The sequence below is a fragment of the Augochlora pura genome, chromosome 4 (genome assembly GCF_028453695.1).
Source record: "Augochlora pura isolate Apur16 chromosome 4, APUR_v2.2.1, whole genome shotgun sequence".
Lineage (NCBI taxonomy): Eukaryota > Metazoa > Arthropoda > Insecta > Hymenoptera > Halictidae > Augochlora > Augochlora pura.
In genome coordinates, this window is record NC_135775.1 from 14,933,931 (window position 1) to 14,956,798 (window position 22,868).

The window sequence follows — 22,868 nt, forward strand, 5'->3', positions numbered from 1 at the left end:
GACCTCTACCGCTGCGGTTCGCGAGACGGGGACGCGTCGCTGTTGGATGCCATCGCGAGGGGAATACGCCTCGAATATGGAATTATACCCTTGGGAGCCGATGCAGCGGCTTACGCGGTACCACGTGCACGGTTTACGAGAATTCCCTTCATGTTCTCGAAGATGAGACGATAAGATACCAGATGGTCGTTACCGGACCGAGGGCCGCACGGAATCTATGGCGGTGACCCTAAATGCCAAGTCCACGGGGCTACGAGAATTTTCGAGGGATTTGACAGGGCTTTGGCGAAAACGAGCGGCAGTCAAAACGTGATGCGTTGTTCTGACAATTTTGGAGGTGACATTGAGCGATTCATTTTTAAGATAAGATAGGGATTTTGATTAGTTAAGGCTTGTTTTGTGGGATTTGGTATATTTGGTTGCAACTTGAAATTTTAGCGGTGAGTTTCAAGCCGAGGATTTGTTCCGCTTATGGTGATTTGATTGTGTAGAAATTGAAGAAGTTTTAATGTTTATTAAAATTGGATGACTTTTTGAATTATGGCGACGTGTTAGAGACGTCATGGGTATCATATGAAAAACTTCACTACTTTTAACTTTTCATTATAAATTGTCAAATGTATTATTTTAATTTAATGTCGTATCATTCTTCCAACATGATTGTACGCTGATTTTAAAGCGATATCAATTGTTTTATTTAATTTTCTAATGATACTTGTATGAGAATTATTTACAATGGCGAACATATAAATAGAGAAACTTTAAAAAGGTATGACTTTTTCAAAACTGGGTTAAATGATCTGGATTTTTTGTACTCATTCAGTAGAAAGATTCCGACTATAATGATACAATTTAATGCAACTTAATATAACTTTGTTTTAACTTTAATTTACTGAATCAATTTAGAAGAAAATATTTACAGCTTTTATTTATAAGAAATTTTGTTACACTTAATTGTAGGAAACTAAATCAGTGCGCACTCCTTACTCTAATTGCAATATTAAGTACATAATCTTTCAGCCTCTGTAAAATAATGTTAACGATAATAATTAATTGCATCATTCGTCAATTACAGAAATCATCTATGTAAGTATGAAAATGTTGACCCCTATTTATCCTGACTCCGTCGCTAATAACTTTTGAATAAGCTACATTAATTTACTAAAAACATTTTGTAACTTTGTAAAAGAATAATAGAATGGTGGCAAATATGCAACGAAATGAAATCAGTTTTTCAATTGTAAAGACTAATATTCTTTAAAAGGAGATACATCAAAACTTCGTGACAAAAAATGACATTTTGAAACAGTGAACGATATAATTTTGTAACGTAACGCGGTATATATGTAATAATATCTCAAATTGCAACTAAAGGTAAAAGTGCTCTAAACGTTCTTATAACAAAGTCTCTGTTTAATCTTTCTAATTGAACTAAAATGAATTCATATTTTTGTATCTTGAGCACACGCAAGTATCTTCTCATTCCTTGCAGACTTTTAAAACAGTGTTATGCATTACTGATCTAATACTCAAAATATATTTCGGCGTTTATATTCAAAGTAAATTATAAACGATTGTATTCAGAAAAGTCTACAGAATCTTTCTAGCTAAAGATAATTCGTGCAACTTACAACAGTAAAAATTTTCAAATTTAAGGTTTCCACTTTTGCTTCGAAACTCCTGAAAAGTCGAAGTCGAAGGAAAAAACTAGAGCTTGTTGAACTCGTGTTTAGCGTATTGAAATTTGCAAGAATCTGCTACTGCTTATCGAAACTGGAAATTAGCATTAGCCTGACAAATGGAGAGGATTCGAATCACCCGGCAGTTGCTATTTTACAACAGCCATCTTGTTAAACTGCGGTGTCTTCGTGACGATCGAAGACGTCGCGCAAACACCTGCGCCTTGAATACATCTGACGCACAAAAGTCCGCTGCCGGGGATTTACTATGCACGGATATACATGAAGCCCGCGCGCCCCATTTAGGGACAAATTTTACGTAATGAAGTTTACGCAGCCATTAGGTTTAATGGCGGTGTAGCAGCCGCCTGAAGTTCTCTTAATACTTGCGAAAGGTCATTTGCTTCTACCGGTGAGCGAAAGCTGCCTCGCCTCGAGCGAAGGTACTACAAGCCGAGGCAGGGGAATCATCTGAGCCGACTCTCGCCGAACTTCCTCATATGCAAGAATCGTAGGTCTCAACCACTGAATCGGTCGAGGAGTTCGGTAACAGCTTCGCAAGTGCAACTTTAGTACCCTGTTTGAGCTGCGCACGACAGAAGTTTCCCTGTTTATCCTCCATTAATTTTCAGTATTTATATCGCCGCTAACCGAAAGCTAGTGCAGCTTAAATTCCAATTATCCAGCCGCCATCTTATTCGCCTTAAAATGACGCATGGGACTTTCAGAATAACACACATCGGTTTCGAGAACAATGGCGAAGAACAGTGAAACTGCAGAGTAGATGCAAGGACCCAGAGTGTAATTAAGATTGTTCCATTTTACTAATTATTGAACATTTATTACGAATAGAAATAATCAAATAAATTTTTAGATATTAATCAAAATAAAGAAGAAGTCTATGCGTTAGTATTGTGCCTCATCTATTTTATTCCAAGTTCTGTAGACTATACCGAATGTGCTTCAAATATTGTTGATTATTGGAGGAGCAAGTTAACAATTTAGCAATAATTCTACTTCCACTAGATACAAGAGAAGTTACTTATGCTTCATGATTGTAGAATATTTTATATGTATAACATAGACAAGTTATCGACAAGAAACGAATCTGTTTGTTTGGTATTTTAAATAAAATATTTAAGAATGTTTCAATATCAATTAGATTCTGCTTAAAGAATTTTCGACGCAAAATTGATCGCAACGCTACTACCTTGCTGACTCATCTTCACAGTAATGCACGTATAATAATACGCGTATTGGTATCATTATATTGATACAGTATCATTTCGTATAATTTCTGTTATTTTGCTTTCCGTGGAACACGTTTGCAAAATGAAACTTCGTTGGAACATTTTTGATATGTAATTTAGCCACAAGTGACCAATTGTAGAACGCAGAAAATGAAATTTAATCGAACCTGAATAAATTTATTAAAATTAAATTAAATTTAAGCAAATTTAATTACGTTAGATTTCCCAGGATTAACCACACCTCTCGGGTGCGCAGCATAATTATGTGAATATTTCGTATGTTACATCCGTATGAAATATGTGGCAGATCAATGTTCTTGTTTGACATGATATAATTACGCAGAAGCCTTACACATATTATGGTAATTAACATTACGAAACGTTGTTGTTTGTACGCCGAGCAACAAACCGATCTAATGTCAACAAAATTATCGAATGCAATCACAACTAGTTTTTCTGCAAACAAGCAATATTATAATCAGGTTTATGAATCGCCATTGTTTATTCAAAACCGAGTTATGATTTGACAGAAATGTATAGTATAGTAAAATATAGTAAATATAGTAAAATTTAGACACCAAATTTTATTAAATTTCGATTTAATCTACATACTCAGCTTCGCAAAGAGTTAAATCTTTTATTGTTTATCGAAAAATTAAACGAGCTATACTTCTGTAAAAATTTTAATTAAAAAACTTATTATTAATGCCGTACATGTATAATTTTACAATGAGACATCCATAGTGGTAACAAGGAAGCAATATTAAGCATCTCTGTCGATTGTGCGACCGTATTAGAACTTTTTAAACTGAGACTACCATAAAAAAATCACTGTGGAACATTGAGTTCTTTCATACCAATGAAAGCAGAACCTTACCAATTTATTTTCTCTTTAATATTTCCGTGTCGTCTGTTAGAACTTTATGTATCTCCGCTTTCAATATTAATAGTTAATTCTTTTCAATTCAGTATGTCCAATACGTACAGCACTGCAAATTGAATGAATGTATAAATGTATGTTAAACCTGTACTATGGCTTACAAAGCTGATTACTGAAGAGTAACAATAATAGTAATAGCAATCTTGAAATCGATCTCGTATTTCTCAGCAACTTAATAGATTTTCGCATTCGAATTTCAGTCTTGCGAAGCGTTAAATGTTCGATCGAGTCATTCTTGACTGGAGAAGTACTGACTAAAGTGAATTAACACGGTTGTGACCCGTATGTGGGTCATGGTCTCGACGCTAGGGACACACTATCATCTGCAATGGGGCATAGCTTACGGAACTGAAACTGGTATGACCCACATGTGGGTCATGGTCTTTAGACCCGAATATATTATGACCAGCGCGTGAACCATATACCATGTGTCCACAGATGATATAGCTTATCATCGGATCTGGGACTATGGTCCAGAAAATAATGGTACCACTCCCGTGCATATTATACGTCTCCGGGCCCCACATCCTTGAAATGATATATTTTATTCGATCTTCTGTCGAGTCAAATTCCCCTTAAGGCGGCACCTTAATCATCTTGTTAATTATGCGACTTTTATGTCAACATAAGAGACTTTTTAATAACGCGTAGACTGTGGATTAAACGCAAAATAGTGATACTATTAAAAAAATTTTTTAATTTAATTATTGTTCATTAAAATCATTCAAGAGAGAAATAAATGTTTATGCTATATCATGTTTATCGTAAATTGCTACGTCATGTTTTTATTTTACATAAAGATCCGCAGTCTAGTAATATGTTTTCGATTATATGATAATTAAGAGGCGGTATTTGGTTATCGATTCAAACTGATTGTTGACAGTTTTTTTACGTTAATGATGGTTCCTGATTATAGGGGAAATGATGCTGTAACTTAAGCAAAATGTAATATGTAATAACAATTCCTACGTGGTCCGATTTTAGTAAAAAGTTTAAAGATTAAGACTCGTGTGACAATTACTAATTATTAAGTCATAGTATAAAATTATGATATATTAAGATGCTATAAAAATTCTTGCGCTGTTAATAATATTTCTTTCATATGGATATCAATTTTTGTCAACTAAAATTGTACAGTTACGTAAGCCGATTAATTTATATTAATCACATTGTCCATAGTAATGGCAGCGTGGTAAATCTGTAAAATTAGCATGCTATTTGTTGGTCAGTCATAATCATGTTACACGTAACCCGAACAAGTATCCTTTCTGTTCGACAGACTTTTGTGCTTTTCCCTCGAAGCGCTAGGAAGAAAGTCTTATTACCAGTCTGGAAACATTGTACAGGAAGAAAGGAAAGAACAATAAGATCCATACAATGGGCTCACCTTGATATCGACCCTCATTGTGGATTTCAAGTTTCCACGTGCCGTGCGGCCTCTCACCCCAAGTGTGAACCGACATAAATGGCCATTGATTGAAACCGGCTTTCGAGATGTCGTGTGGCCTTTTCGCGAGCAGGGTGCTCTTCGTCCCTTGTGGAGACGTTAGCTGTATCTGGAGATCTCCTCTTCTGGTAGCCATCAGAGATACCTTCGCCTGCCACACAGAAATAATATTAGGTCGCCCGGAGATTTCGCACGGTTTCCTGCGCACTGCCTCCACCACCCCTTAACGATCCCACGTTTCATTAACTAATTTATCGCTTAACGGAGGTTTCCCTTGAAAGCCGCAGTCTGTCTAAAACGTCCACGATGTTTAAAGCGGAATAAAGTATCTACGATTTTTAAAACCGATTAAAATATCTACAATGTTTACAGCAGAATAGAGTATCTACAATTTTTTAAAACGAATAAAATGTCTACAGTGTTTAAAGTGGAATGAAGAATGTACAATTTTTGAAGCCGAATAAAATGTCCACAATGTTTAAAGCGGTATAAAGTATCCCTCATTTTTACAGCAGTATAAAATATCTACAATTTTTAAAAACGAATAAAATGTCCAGAATTTTTAAAAACGAATAAAATGATGTGACTATAGTTTCTAAAGCAGCATAAAATGCCTACACTATTTTTTAAAATTAAACGAAATGACTGGAGTCTTTTTAAAAGATTTTTAAAACTAGCGTAAAATAGTGAATTGCGCAAAACAATTTTTATTAGAATAGTAGATGTTTTATTGAATTTTTAAAAATAATTCTCTCTGCCAGATCGTACAAAATCGAAGCTGCTATAAATATATGAGATTAAAAAAGAATTCTCTGAATGAATATTGTGAATAGTGAAACCACGTTTGCGTGACACAGGTCGATAAACACTGGCTACAGAGTCACGCACCCGCAACATCAGCCATGAAAGTGTTAAAAAATACAATGTCACATGTGTAATACCTGTTTCTTAGTAAACTGATATTAACTTTTAACGACGACACGTTAAAAGAAATCAATGTTCGTATTGAACGAAGTTAGTTAAAATTTACTAGATGGAAAATGAAAAGGTCCTCATTCATGCCTCGTCTCTACTTCACATAATCCGTCCTTTGGTGCCAATTTAACACGATGGAAAAAATAAGATGGAATATTAATCAATTAACTTCCTAAATTCCTTCTTTAACACTTTATCATAGCCTATAAATCGTTTCTTTTCCTAGCCTGTGAATCGGTTATCATAGGAATCGATAATTTGCTATCTATTATTAAGACAAAAGTGTTAGATTTTACTTTTGAAGGCTTCAATATTATTATATAATTATTTAAATATTAAAGAAAAATAGAAACTGAAATTTACCATTGAGATACTTTAAGCTTTAATAGTATTATATTATTTTTTAAATATTATATAGCTTGCGCGATTAATAAAATAAATAGAATAGATATAATAAATATGGCTTAATGCTACTGTTATGAAACTATAAAAATGTTAGTAGATTTAATTATCCTACAATTATTAATAAAACGATCTATTGGACAGATTATTTATTCAGTACTCGTGAAAACTGTATCAAATTGACACGTGGGATGGTGATGGTTAAAATAGTAATCACTATGGTTCCATGTTAAAAATTTTCTTTAGAAGCTAAAAAGTGTAAAATGTGCACCAAATACGTTATGCCAATGTAGACGAACGATCATTTCATTCGCAACACGTTTTGCCTTCAGAAAACCCGCACTTGAGCGAAAGCGTGCAAAAGAAACTTCAAAAACGTAGGGTGCGAAAATGTTTTTTTTTTCACAGGAAAGAATGAAAATTCGCGCGTGAACGCGACTGTTTGAAAAAGTTTTAAAATAACTGTTTCGGCCGCGGTAATACGCGAGCGCTGCGTAGGAAAAAGTGAACGCTTTCCACGAATTTTCGAATGCGACGACTTCCATGGACAGAAAACTTTGAAGCTCGCGATTCTGTAACAATTATTTCAGAGCATTTCGCAGATCTCTTTGTGTATTCATTACAAGCGAGAAACTATATTCTGCTGGAAATCTGTTCCGCTACCGCGCGTTCCACTTTGATGAAACGAGAAGTTTCGACATTAAGCCTGCTGCTCTCTTCGGATTCGCGCGACGAAAAATATAATTCCACTTTTAGCAATCGGTTCTGTGTATCACAAATATTGTTCCCGCGACGCTGACAAGACAGTGTTAACTACGCGAAGCCTTCCAGGTCTCTAACATTTCATGATTTTTCTAACAGCAAATCGCAGTAACGATAAGAAATAGAAGACGTTCCTCTGTTTCAATCGAAGTCTGACTTCTACGAATTGTTGCTGTAGTTATAGCAAAAAGAATGTGAATTTTAAGAATAAATGTGTACGAAGCAAAATTTGAAGGACGTTAGAATATACTTTGGTTACGGTATTAACATTAATAACAGAAAATTTAATTTTTATTTCAAACAATCGAGAGGGTTGATCGCACGTAATAATTTGGAATTTATAATATATTTCCCAATTCCTGCGAGAAATTCTATTTTAATTAAACTCATAATTGTAGAAGAATGACGCGTGTACATATAACAATTTTTTGTGCATGCGTGATCGTAACCTTTTAGGAAAACTGTTAACCCGACCTTATCCGAGTGATACGGTACTTACCTGCACGTGCTCGAGAAAATTAACACCGCTACACTCCTTGACGTTCAATTCGAGAACTAACTGGCTCTTTGGTGGTATTGGTCTGCGATATAACAGGAAATTCAAGTCAGTTATGAAACTAGAACGTTGAGGTCTCGAATAAATTTTTCATCGTTCATTCCGCTGATTTCGATACAACGTTTATTCTAAGCCAAGGGATTCGGGTATTCCTCGCTCTGTCACCTGGGACTGTCTTTCGCGTGTCCTCTGTGCATCGCGGATATCAATTAATCCTTGTCACTCGAGACGATTTTAACTCCAAAATGAAGACATTTGTTTCTTACATTATTTCCATTTGGAATGGTCGTTTCTGTTTGATACGTACGAAATTGAACGTGTATGCTTATAGAAGACTTCTACTATTTGACAATTTATCAAATACAGATAGATTTAATAATGTAAAAATGCTTTTGGAAATATTGTAGCAATATCTCACGTCGCCTCATATTGACCATTCGAGTGCAAAGGGTTAATAGATTCATCTCTTTAGTGGCAGAACGGGTCATTAACTCACATGGTGTTCATAAAAGTTTACAGTAATGGTGTTTGACCAAAAATATGTGCACATCGTTGTAAACTACAAGGTAGTACAATGTTTTTAAGCTTATTATGTCGAAGGATATCATAATTAATATGAAAATATTAATAAGTAAAAAATAGTAATAACTAGAAATAAGCAAAGTCAGTATTCCAATAAATCTAATATATGGCATAAATAATATAAACTCGTAACGTCATAGAAGGGTTAAGCTAGATTAGAGACAATGTTTATGACCATTTTCAATTTTATTTATTACTTTATCAAAACATAGTTTACGAAATATTTCTCGCAGACCTATTAGGTTTGCTATTGTTCCCATTGTAATAGCAATTTATTTAATTTAACTGCTAATGATTAAGTAATTAGATGATGATTTAAATACATTGGTTCTGACCCGATCATCGCATACCTAATTATCGGCTAGTTACTGTAGGATTAATTATAGTAGAAGAAGTGGGAATATTGGTTTCTTCAAATTATAATTTGCTATGGTTCAATTCCGAATTTTGTGAACTGAGTATTGCATTTTCGGCGACCTATTTTGCCACCTACGTTTCTTTTTTGAGAAATCTGTATAATTTAATCCAAATCTCCAGAATTTAATCTTAATATTTTAATGTATTATCAAATTTGGAACAGTCGATTTACTTCTGTTTATTTAGCTTGTCCATTATTGGGATTTTGATCAATCGAGTGTCTTTACCAAAATCAAACGTGCTTTCGAAGATATATTCAGTTATATAAATAATGATCAAAATTATTAACACGACACAGAGCTCCGATATATTCCTATTAAATTTATATATCCCTATGAAAATATAGAGGATGTACCAGCTATAATTTTTAAAATATTTTCTACAACATCTCAAAAACTATAGCCAGTTGTGCAATAAAATGTATGAACTACGATAAAATAAGCGTATTTATTTAATTCAGTAGAATTTATAATTTGTTTACCTGCCCATATGAGGCGCCGAGACTTCGCATTTATGTTGTTCCGGCACGGTCCGCCATCTTCTCGCTAAACGCACCATGGCTGCGGCATCCATTAACCCATAACCGAAACTGTGACTCACTATGGACAATAGAAAATATTCCAACATAACAAAAAAAAAAACGTTAATTGTGCTCCAGAAACAAAATGGTTAGATTTTAAATGATAAAAGCTGAGAGAACCGTGAAAACAGAGGAAATGGGTCAAAGAGAAAGAAACGAGTAAAGAAATAATGGTTAGGAATAAGGAAAAGAATACAAGTAACCGTTAGCGTAATTAAAGGCAGGGATACCGGGGAAAATCTGTTCAGTGTAATTAAAAGGCTGCAAATACAAATGTAGTGGCTGGTCCACGGAACTGGGACAGGATACGCAATCTCTTTTCTAGTTGCAATTAGAAAGAAATGGCGGAAGATAGATAGCGGCGAAGAATTCGAGAATGGCTACCTTGTTAGAGCAGAATGTACTTTCTAATTACGTGCTAAGTAATTTAATTACACGATTTCCTTTGAAACGATAATCCGTGTTGTATAAATCTGTTTCGTTTATAGAATGGAAATGCTTAAGAAATGAATATCCTGTATGTCACTTTACATATGCAAGTAGAATTTCAAATATGTCCAACACAATTTGTTTACACTCTCTTCCAATTTGTTAATTTGTCAAGTAGTTTACATATACACTGTCTTGTACCAAAATGCTCTATTAGCGAGAATAATATGATCTCCTTATTTGTATATTAATAATGAACAGTGGTAATTGTTAATCATGCTCTAAATATATTTATGAGAGAATTAATCGTAAGAATTAAGGAAATATAAAGGGTTATTTCATACTTGACGACTTGCCGCAAATTCAAGTAATAAAATTCTACGATAGAGTTCCTATAATTTTAAAAACATTAAAACAAAAATTGTGAAATGAGTCATTTCGACCAACCAGGTATTAAACTATATCAATGGCAGTCAGAAAAATAAGCTAGATTCAGGGCTCGGAATTAACCTGCATGCAACATGGGGATCAGGAGGACTACCCCACCTGACTCCCGCAAGTCTCATTCAATCAATTACTGTGTCTTTGTTTCTTATTCTTTTATTTTCATTAATTTTGAACCAACTAAATTAATATATCTGATTCGATAAATATAAAGTTAATAATGCCCACAAAGGCACAGCAATTGGTCGAAGCAGCTAATTGGTTACACTGGCAAATAAAGTTGCAGGAGAAGTCAGAACAGACGGCAAAGACAGAATATGAGACAGACAATAAAATGACATTGTCCTCACCGTTTCTGCCAACACCGTTCATGACCCAGTCCGGAGCTGTCAGGTTCGCGGGTTTCGCGGTCCTGACGACAATGTGCTGCATGTCCCTCCATGTGAGCTCTTTGTTGGCCTCGAGGGCAAGGGCGCAGATGCCGGCCGCCAAAGGCGCCGACGCCGATGTCCCGGTGTGACTGCTGGTGCAATGGTTATGCAAGTCAGTGGTCACCACTTGTTTCTCCCCCGCTGAACCGGAACTGTAGGTGGTGGCAAGGGTCGAGGAGCAGGCCTCGCTGTACCAAGGCACCTGCCCGTTCTCCGTCGCGCTGCTGATAGACAAGGTCCAGATGCTGTTTGTGTAGCCGTCGCAGTTGCAGTTATCGTGGTCCTTGCCGCCGTTACCCGACGCCCAGACGAAGATCGACCCCTTGTTGTTTCGACCCTGGCGATCAAAGCGAGCATCTCGATGAATCGAATGGCCGGCGAGATCCTTCGATCATTAGGAATTGGATTTGCTGGATTAGCTGCAAAGGATCTAGGGATATGGAATTCTTATAACATTTAGGTAGCTTCTTCTTGAAACTAGAAGTTTAGGGAGTACGAGGAGAGTGTACGGATTTCGTGAATATTCTCAGCCGATCGTCGATCATTATGCAATTCTTAAATTCGAAATATCATAATTCGGTTCAACAAAATCGTACAACGATGAAAATTAGCGTATTTTAAAGAGCAAAGTCTCCTCTTTAATTTGTAACAATCCTTCCTGAATTTGTCTGATCGGGGGAGATTGTACATCGTAGGAGAAGCAATTCCTATGCCTCCGACATTGTTAGAAATTCTTTAAGAAAATCTTAAGAAATCATAGAAAGAATTAACTGTTTTGATAATTATTTAATATTTTATTATTTAATATTCGATTCATAAATTGAATACTGTGTAGGAATATTTGTCCCCATAGATTCTTGTTTTACCTATGCGCTTTTGTTACTGATATAATACAGAATTGCTTAACTGCGCCCTTAAAATATCTTAAAAGCTACATTGTCCTTATATTATAATGCTCGCCTTACATTACGATACTACAATATCTTAATTGCAAGCAGATAAGAAGATCAATAAGTAATGAGTTATAAGATACACAAAAGTGTTAGTAATCAGTGACTAGACTGCGGTACTTTATGCAGAATGAAAATGGTTTGCATTAATTGCAAGAAGTAGAAATTGACGTTAGATAACTTGAATGCTAGGTTGGCGAAATCGGGAAGGTGTGGAGGGGAGCCATTCTTCGATGGTGCAACGGAAAAGGCAAGTAGGGGTGGCTCGCGAGTCGTTAGTTCGTCACTGCTGGTGTAGATCACCGAGTTCAGTAGAAACAGCGAGCAATGGACAGCCGTGGCGGCTAAATTCAATTTATAACCACCCAAGTGTTACAGCTGACTTTTTGGAAATACAAAAAGAATTCAGTTTATTTTTTGTATATTCTCTATTTTCATTTTTTTTCTCTCTCTTTTTCTTTTATATAATCATATTTACTTATTATACATATATAAATATAATTATATTGAATTGTTATATATAAACATAATTATATTTAGTTATATATAATTAAATATACAGTATATGTATGTAAGCTTTGTGTGTGAATGGGCGTTGAATGTGTAGCACGGCAGTAAAGACATAACCTAACGTGACTGGCATCAAGAGCCACGAGGACGACGCGACCACGTGGACGAGAGTCGAGAAGAATAAGAAGACAGAAAGAAGACTGACAAATAATTTCTCCACAGATATAGAATATAATAATAGTGTAGCATTCTGCCCAATAAATTGGATTATTTGTTCCATTGGAAGCAGAAACATCTAATTCTTGATTCTATTATTTTCTTTAGAATCAAATTGGTTTTGTGCTTTAATTACGATCCACACATTACATGTATATGCATATATATACTGTATATTTAATGTATCCTGGACTAGACTTTGATATTCACCGTTGTCCAAACGTTTGAAACATGGAATGTTTCCTTGTTAAACACTGAAACGCCGGTAACAACAAATAATTACGTTAATTTCAAACAAATTAAAAGTTGAAAATGTGGTCAGTAGTCATTGCGAAAAGTTTTAATTAGAATTTTAAGAATATATATCGTGCGACGACTATAATTTAGTTGGACGTTGTATGTAGTTAAAAATTGTTAGACGGAAGTGCTCATTGTCGCAATTATTTATGACGTCATCTTCAAATTTAAATTTTCTGTAATTATAACTTTACCTTCATCAAGAGTTACACTGTACTGTTATTATTAAATACAGCTGCGATGTTTTACCAGAAGTATATAATTACAATAACCATTCAATATTTCACAGCAAAGTCAGGTGTCAAAATATTTTTGCTATACAAATTTCTAGAATATAAATGTTTAATATAACAGAATTTGTTATTTGAATCCCTAGTTTCTGGCAATTAATTTCAATTGTTACATATTCGTTAAGATTTTGAGAAGAGTTACTTTATGAAATAAATTTTAAAAACATTATACGTACAATTATAAATGATCTTTAGCATATTTTTGAGAAAAACGTCCCAGGGTTAAAGAATAACATTTGTGTATACATATTTGAGCGAGGTGATCGTATAAGTTCGAATGGTGTTTAGTAAATTATGGAATATCGATGTTTCTCTTGGCGATTTGGGGAATGGTATAACGAGTATGCAAATTCTTTCAATATTTTCAGGCTACTCGCGCTTGGGTGAGATTTATTTAATAACAAGGCAAGGCGAGTGATAAGGCTGTAGTTTATTAAACTCCCTACGTTTTTTTCCAAGTAGAGTAAGTTCGAAATTCAATATACACGGCTACGCCGCACCGATTTCGCTGAAGTATTCTCTGGAAATATTAAACTGTTTAGCATATACGGGGTGCTCGACGGACTACCGCGACCAGAAAGTCACTTTATGAATATTTAACGAATAACGTTGTTTCTGGGAGTAGTGCTTTAAATACAGAAATAACAGTAATTATACCGAATAGATGAATTCATGCTTCCTGACGACGATGGTCGCCGTACCAACAAAACGAATGCCTGTCAACTTTTCGTAGAAACCTTCAATCGGGCAACTAATTGTCCAAACTAATTCGCCACAGATTTCTTTTCGAACAATTTTAAAATTAAGTATTCCGAAGACAGTAATATTAATTTCTCATAATTCGATTTTCTCATAATTACATAGGTGTGAACAAATCTATGAAATTCGACTCCCTAAATAATATAATATAATAATATAGTAATATAATAATGTAATAATTTAATAATATAATAATTTAATAATTTAATGATATAATAATATAATAATTTCTGAAAAATTGAATTTACTCTTACACATGTAGCAGAAATTGAAAATCGCGTAGCACAATTCTAAAAATGCTTTTTCCACATTGTGGTTAAAAATTAAAAGTTACACCGAGCTGTAGAGCTCGATTGAAGGTACAGGTTTTATAAAATTCTTTGGTAATATTTAATTCAAAGTACTGCTTTTACAAATATCTTTTAAATAAACAATACTAAATCATTTCCAAGTATTGACACATGCGTTAGATGCACCGTACTTCGATAAAACTTTTATAATTGCCTTCTATCTCTTATCAAATATGTAGCTGAATCTGTCATTAACAACAAAACAATGTTTGAAAGCTCGTTAGTATTAATTTTTCTTACCGACGGACGATGCGCGTCTATATCAGTCCTATGTTTCTGATGCGCGCGATCCTAGTCCCGCTGTCTTTTGTCTCTCTTCTTTTGACAGTTTAGAATATGAATTTATAATACGTTTCTAGACTCTAAAATTATATTTATACATTACGTGTGTCCGTATATTTCATTACGACCAAGCTCCTGCTATCAATTTTAAACAAAGACATGCAATAGACGTATATGACATATGCAATACGTTTCAATATAAGTTTTTATAAAACATATACAAAACATATGCAATATGTTAAATATGCAAAATAAAAGATGTACATGCGGGATTGCCTGATCATGAAATTTTCTCTTATGCATTTGCGTAAATATCAACATGTTTACATACTTGTATTTTACTATTAAATGTTTCTTCGTTGTGTAAATTAAAATTTATTATATCATTTGAAAATTTATTATATCATTCGCCATTACGAAAATGTTAATGGAAGCATTACGATTCCTTAACATTTACATCACATTACTTTTTAGTATCCACGCAAATACTTTAACATAACAAGGTACAGTATTACGAGTCAGAAAAAGTTTTTCCCAGCGAGCCAAACTCTGCTGGAATCTTTCCCGGCCCTATCCGGGCGCAGTGTACAAACTAAATATTTAGTGAATATATTTAATTTATCAGAATGAAATGATGGGAGAAGCCAGAAGAAATTTCACCGAGCGAAACTAAAGTTGCCATATAAGTTCCCCGAATGTTTTCCCACGGAGTTTGCGTTCGCTGCAGATAAAATGTATTGCTGTTTACTTAATAAAATTGAGCTGCCAAGCAGTGCAGCCGTTTGTCTTGTAAAGTTAGAAGAAAATTATCAGGCGGTACGTCGCAGCGGCATTAAAACTTTCAACCCGGTAAATAGAAATCAACGAATCGAGTAGGCTATTTAATTCAGGTGAATTCGTTTGAGGAGGATCTCTCTTGGATCTAATCTTGTGACAGAGTGTACTGTTAATCAAGGAAATTATTCATTCAGTGGCAATTTGTTTGTGTCTCACACTCTCTTGTAAATTATAATTCGGAAGAAATACTCTTTTTTTAGAGATATTGTTCCCGGAATTGCAGCTTGCATAATTTTCAGAATGTCAGTTTGACAAGAAATATATACACCATATATAATTGTATACTACATACAACAATAATTGTGGGTGCGAAACATTAATTCAAAACAGTTTTCTAGCTCTTTTTTTGCCTTTATTGGAATTATCTCTGTTCGGTGAAAATTAGAATTTAATTTATTTAGAATTAAAAGAAGAAGAATCAATTATTTTCTGTAATATATAAATGACGAATTTTCGTCATTTTGGCTATTGATGATTGCGAAATGATGAGTCTTTGTCATGCGGACGAATATGTATTAATATACTCATTATTCCTTGCGAATAATATTTCCTAGTATTAAGCAGAACGACGAATTTCTGTATGCTGTGGAAACCTCCATATCCAGAGAACGGAACTCAGGTTCAAGTATACTGTGAGTATGCTAGGCAAAACAATGTGTCCAGTCGCCTAGCTTATCAGTTCTTCTGCGCAGTCCGTGCTTTTCATATCCTGCGCCTATCGGTGTACACTTATATTTCTTCCACAGCATTTTTCTGTCCTCCTTTAAATATAGTTATTTACACAAGTTTTATTCCACACGAGTCTTTTATTCCACATAACCCCTTAACACATGGTAAGTGTTCAAATACTTTCGCGAGTCGCTGTGCACACAATGAAAGCAGTTTTACATCAGGTTTAGAAGATGAAACGTTAAAGGAATTCCAGCGGACGAGTGCTGGGTTGACAACAAAGGTGAAAGTACCGTCTGTTTCCAGGACAAAATGCTCGACAGTGCTTTGATCATTCTGATAGGAAGATTATCCGTAATTTGCGAACGAATTCAGAAATTTCCAGCGCACGCTGGCACTTTCATACAGAGAAGGAGGTATCTCGCGTGACGTCGCGTCGTAAAGGCAATAAGAGGGCGTAAAAGGCCATGGTCGGCCGGTGATAATTGGCGGAGCGGGCGTTAGCGGCGTCGATAATTACCTATGGTGATCGAGAGGCGATTCTTTCACCCCGGGCGAAAATAGTCGTTGCCGGGGACAACCATAATTCGATTAGACCGGCGAGAACCGAGCGGAAGTTCTTCCGTTCGGATCCGGCTTAACGGACTCTGTCGGTCGGGGGTCAGTTCTCAGAAAGTTCCTAATTGGCTGCTTTTAGACGAACTGTCCCCGCACCATCACGCATTACCATTTTAACCTTACCCGCGGAAACTGGTAGCCGTAAGTCATATGCAAATGCCAGGGGGGTACTTTCGCCGCGGGAACTCGTTAAAACACCGCCGCTGGAAAATAGAATTCGCCGAAGCAGAATTTCCGAAGCTCCGCGGGCCATTCGCGGAAAGTAACGCGCGAGCAATTAGCCGAGCTGTTCGGCCCGTACGGAGCTCGGTGATTAACTAATCAGTACCATCTTTTTTATACCGGCAATGCTAGATTATGCGAGAAATATCGGCCGTGAACTCTGCCGAACCGATAATCACGTTTTCATTCTCGCGCGCTACTCACGGTACTCGCTACTTGCGCCCGATTCTCGGTTACGTTGACAGAGGTATCTACTGTCACACACCACTCAATTGTAATCCCTTCTTGAAACAATAAAAGATAGATTCAGCATAAAGAAGTGAATGTAAATAATGTTAATATAAATACTGTTATGTAACGACTAGATGCAAAAAAAAGTTTAATCGAATACGCGTTGTTCTAAGCATACTGTTCTATATTGGCACGTGGAAATGCTGTTCCGAAATAGAAGCATTCAACATGAAATACAAAGACATGGTACAGAAACGATGTTCCCTAACAAGTTCGCACCCGTACTTCATTAGTTTACTCTTATTATATTATATTATATTATACTAGTATTACCTTTTATTCATATTGAATAAGTATTTCAAAATTCATTATGTCCTCTGGAAATATCAATCTATAGAACAGTACCTATAAATATTAAACAATAAACACTATTAATTGTAATAAAATACAGAATAATTTTATATTCCCTGAAAAGTGTTCCATAATTGGTAATTACACCTTATAGGTTTTGCGGTCGAAACGAATTCTTTTGTAAATCCTATTCACTTATTTACATTAAAAATTAATCCTTGCGAAGATTATATTCATTAATGACAATTTCATTTCACTTGTTTGCAACCACTTTTTAATGAAATTCACATTAAACTTAAAAATTGGATACCTTTTTTGTAACTAGTTAATGAAGATTAATTATATATTGAAATATATCATTTAATGAAGTGTATATTTCAACAAACTCCAAAGTATAAAGTCAGAACAAGCATGGACATGTAATGTAATCAATAATAATAAAAACGAGATTTATGTACTGTAGTCATGAATATTTACATTATATATGCAAGTTGAATAAACTGTGGCCAACTTCGATCTGAGGGAAGGTTAATTATATGTGACATGAAATAAATTCGATTTGCAAAAAGATAAATTAAATCTGCAGAAAAGTTAATTTAATTTGCAAAATGTAAAATATGATCTACTATTAGACTGTCCCATTACCACTTCTGTGTTTACTTATAATCTTTTATGTTTTCTGCTATGATATCGCAAAATCGTATCACATTCTCATTCTTAGTATTTTTACGCACATACACGCTTTGAGTAGTTACGACTAATCTTGTTATGATGAATTTGTATACTAACAATACATTTTAGTATTCATTTGTTATCATAGATAGGTAAATAACAAAACAACAATTGCAGATTACTAAAGTCATTCAAATATATAATTGTATCGGTATGCGCGGTTTTAAAATAAACCATGTCAATTTTACTGCAAAAGTTATAACAGTTTCTTTGCAAAGAATTCAGAAGCAGAGCTAAAAAGACACGCAATTTACACCATTGGACCACCTTGAAAGAAATTCTCGCAGGCTTCGCGATGGCGCGCGACGACCACGTTGTGGAATTCGCAATAACCCAAATTCGCAGTCGCGTGCGAGACAAAAGGGGAAGAAAGCGATTGTTCTCGCGAGGCGTCGCGTCTCGACACGTTTCGTTCTCATTAACTGACTTGTCCATTTAACTCGCGGCGGTTCCGTATCTGTAGCCTGACGATCGGTTTCCTTCGTCGACGTCGACGGAACGTCGGTCGACGTTCTCGGTGTCTGCGAGCCGAGATAAAGAGGCCTCGGCGGCCGTCTCGTCTGGCAAACGCAATCGAAGAAGATCGGTTCCCCGGCAGGCATACACGTCGGGATAACAATGAGATCGCAGCATCATTCTCGGAAAGAGCCCCGGACTGCTTTCAGGTGATACATTGCTGGAAATTTCATTCCGGGGAACGACTCTGCTACGATCCTATCACGACGGTCAGACGAGGTAGTCTCCTTTCTTCCCCTATTTGTTTCACATTCCAAGCGACTAAGCACGGCGTAACGAATTTTTCGTCCTCCGCGGGTTATTTGAGCGTAGCCGGTTTAATTCTCGATGAAACGTCGTTCCGACGAGACGGGGACGCACCGGCGACAAGGTGGGATCAGAATCGAATAAAGAAATTGCATCGGGACTAGTTTTGTTTCTCGGATGAACCTCGGGATATTGGTTTTTTTCCCTGCTTTTCGACAATGCGGGTGGAGGTTGTGAATGTTTCAGAGGAGAGAACGTGAATTTTATAGAGCGAATTAGTCTATGATATTTTGTTTATATTAAAAATATGTCGTCCGGTGTAACGCGCAAATATATATGCCAAACATTTGTTTACATATGTATATCTTCGAAATTTCATGAAAATAGATGGACAGGATTGAAAACTCGTGAGAACTAACAATTAGATTAGTAAAACTTGATATGATTATAACCTTCCAAGAAATTTTTACGAGATTTGCGGAAATAGAGATTGAAAACTTATGGCGTGTTTGAGTACTTTTTCGATGTTCTTTCAATAGTATTGTTTATTATTTACTCTTTAATTTTTATGAACTGTTAAGGAAGAAGTTAATGAGGCAATGTTGAATAGATGGATTGTGCGTCAAGTTTATCAAATAGTTTAACATGAAGATTCCTTCCGGCTTTTATTTCAATTTTAAAAGACTTTGATGATTGATTTTTAAGGACTCTTAATTAAGAAGCTAAATTGGTAATGTTAATTATATGGTGTACGGGTAAATGTTGCGTTTATGGGAGGACAATGGCATTGAAATATATTATCAAAGTCATTACTTTGAACAACTATTTTCTACTTACGTTTACTACAGATAATTGTACAAATAGTTCCATATCTACAGTGGCTAACGAAAGTATTTGAATATTAATATAACTTTGACTTGTACACCACACATTGAAATAAATATACATTGAAGACATAAAATCCTTTACAGTATATTAAAGTAGAATATACAAATATCAAGATACTAAAAACTTTCGATTTAGTATAAAACGTTGCCTACATAATTGGAAACTATGCATGAATATTCAAACGACTTATAAAATTAAGTTGAGAAATTATAAAAATACATTGCTTGTTAATTTTTATTATTACTTTAAATACCTTTATTATTTACCAATATATTTCAAGAAGTTCAACGTTTAAAAAATTATTATTTATTTATGAACGATGTCGTTTTACATCCCCAATTTACACGATATTGTAATTCGATTATTTTTATAGTACAACTAAATTCTCTTTATGTACCCTATAATAATCGTTCGATGACAGCTTCCCCCAAAATAAAGCATACTCGTAACTCTCATCTACGTAAAGTTCTTTTTACAAATATCTTGGAAACAAAGACCGAGATCGGGAACATCTAAAGGGGAAAACTGTTGGAAATGTCTCCATTAAACGCAACATTTATCGGATCAAATAGGTTTACCAAAACATTAAACTCAAAAAACAACATTTACAAAAACTTCGATTCATCAATTTATTAGACTCGCGTAGAACAATATTACTGATAGAGGAAACCTGATTAAAATAACCGTTAGTTTTCATCTATTTTCATACTATTAATTAAATAAGAAAAGTCAACTAAAGGAAATGTATACACAATCGCATTTAATAAAACCAATGCAATTTCTAAACAGTGGAAGATACAGCAAAAGCGCAACAGTGTTTCAAATAGAAACCGAAATTTCACGAAACGAAATAGTTTTATTTGAACGGATTGTTGCACAAAGTAAAATATTTTTGTTTCGGTCCTCGTTTTCAAGTAATCCGACCGTGGCGAGATTGAAAAACGAGCTTCTTTTTCCGCAAGGATCGAAGTTTTGCGTGTTCCCGTTTTTGTATTTTGATTGTATTCTAGTTCGCAGGACGCTGGGACTTGTACAGATTAAGAATCCGTTATTGTTTTTGGTTTCGTGCAACTGCAGCAGCAAGCGCAGTTGCAGCGCAGTTGCAGCGCAGTTGCAGCGCAGTTCATGAAGAAACATTTTTTTTGAGAGCGCCAATAAATCTGTCTTAACCCTTTGCACTCGAAGCTGTTTTAAGCGTAAATCCGAAATAGCTTTTTTGACCAACAGTATTTCTATTTTATACATTACTGCATTTTATGCAAGTAAAATTGAGTGTTCCGACTCATGCAACAGTCACATATTCAACAGTATTTTCAATATAAAACGACTAATGATGTAAAAATTATTTGAGAACATGATGCAACAATTTTTAGTGGGGCCTCGGAGTCACCATTCGTGTGTAAAGGGTTAATTTTACCACCGTTATTTTTACTGACACGTACGTTACGCTATTGAAAAGCATGTTCAAAAGTTAACAATCTCGGGATGTAACATATTTAATATGCTTCTTTTTAAACAAAATCAAAAATACATTACTACTTTTCTGATGCTCTATTTAAATTAAATACTTCCGAATTCGCGCGTACATTGCAATGGAATTATGCAGAAATAATTCTAGCGAAATAATTGTTACAGTATATAGTATCCAATAAGATTCTTTGTAACGTAAAATGCATGAATCATATTAAACAAATGGTTCTTTTGATTTATTCTCAAAGAGTTGCACGTCTTAACTAGACTAGATTTTATGCATTTATGACAATAATGAGTATCCCAAAGCACTAAACATATTAAGAGAACTCAAGAGTATCAATTTATTAATGTTAGCTTATTAAAAACGTTACAAGAACAAAGCGTTTGATATTTGGTTTATAATTCTTGCAAATGATGCAAGCAACCCTTATTTCAAATAAAGGTCTGTAGTCTGAAATTAATATACAGAGACATACAAAATTGTTCACAGTTTCATCTGAATTGTTTTTTTAAACAACATCTTGTATAAAGAATGTTTAAAACAAAAACGTTTAATGTAAACAGGGAAATACACGGTTATAATTATTTAATTAATTTCTTATTTTTCTTTTATATCAAAATATGAAGATCGCTTAACAAAATATGAAACACTTATACATGTATCACTTGCATTGTTTATCTCATACACGCTTCTATCGTAATGGAGGACTTTTTCACCTTCAAAATCAACTAAAGTGTATTTTTTTATACTTACTGTCTATAGACTTTCAAAACGGCATGATTAATCGTTCCACATTATAATTAAAAAATCTCAAGTTTTGATAAAGAAAGAAGTGCAACAAAGAATGTTGTCGTGTTTCTTCTCCTTTGTACCAAACAAATTTCGTTGCAAAAAGTTTATCATGTAACATGTAGTTCGCAAGAAAAATGACGTTGGAGAAGTTAAATGATTCAGCCTGCGTAAATAATTAATTCTAGAAACATGCCTCGTTGAATGCTTCAAATCTGACACACGTAATTACGCGAGCAAATGATTCTTTTGAGGCGTGTTTACTCGAAGAAAAAGTGCGCCGGAATAGTGTCATTCTGAACGAATTTATCCAGTCGAGAGGTGGATTACGCAACGCAATGATATCGAGCGGTGTGCTGCACAGGGTGTTCCGGAAATTGCGGTGCAACCGGAACATAAGTAACCCTTTGTGTGAAAGATTGCGCGCGTTTTGAATCGTTAGGGAAAATCGAAATCTTTTCAAAGCTACCACCTCGGTGCGAACAGTTTATTATTCGCAAGTAAAGTGAACAAAAATATACGAGACAAAATACAAGAAAAATAAATTTTCTAATTTCAATTTGTATAATCGCTACAGAATGTGCGATGGACAAGAGGAAACGACGGATTTTCTGCACTTATGACAAATATGAATATGTCTGACACATAAATGCCACGATATTAGAAGAATTCGAGGATGTTGTTACATTATTAGTAACTTGTTGAAACTATTAAAAGAGGAAAGACAGTTGCATCTAACTTGTGCTT

At 34.9% G+C, this 22,868-nt stretch overlaps 1 protein-coding gene across 2 annotated transcripts in view; it reads right to left on the reverse strand.

The window, feature by feature from the left end:
• Positions 1–22,868, reverse strand: part of LOC144469570 (furin-like protease 1) — an 81,200-nt gene that overhangs the window by 42,331 nt on the left and 16,001 nt on the right. For both annotated transcript variants that reach the window (XM_078179996.1, XM_078179997.1), the window contains exons 5-8: positions 10,814–11,231; positions 9,492–9,609; positions 7,955–8,036; positions 5,257–5,467 (exon numbers count right to left, since the gene is read on the reverse strand). In XM_078179996.1, the coding sequence (XP_078036122.1) occupies positions 5,257–5,467; positions 7,955–8,036; positions 9,492–9,609; positions 10,814–11,231 (829 nt within the window). The remainder of the gene's footprint in view (positions 1–5,256; positions 5,468–7,954; positions 8,037–9,491; positions 9,610–10,813; positions 11,232–22,868) is intronic.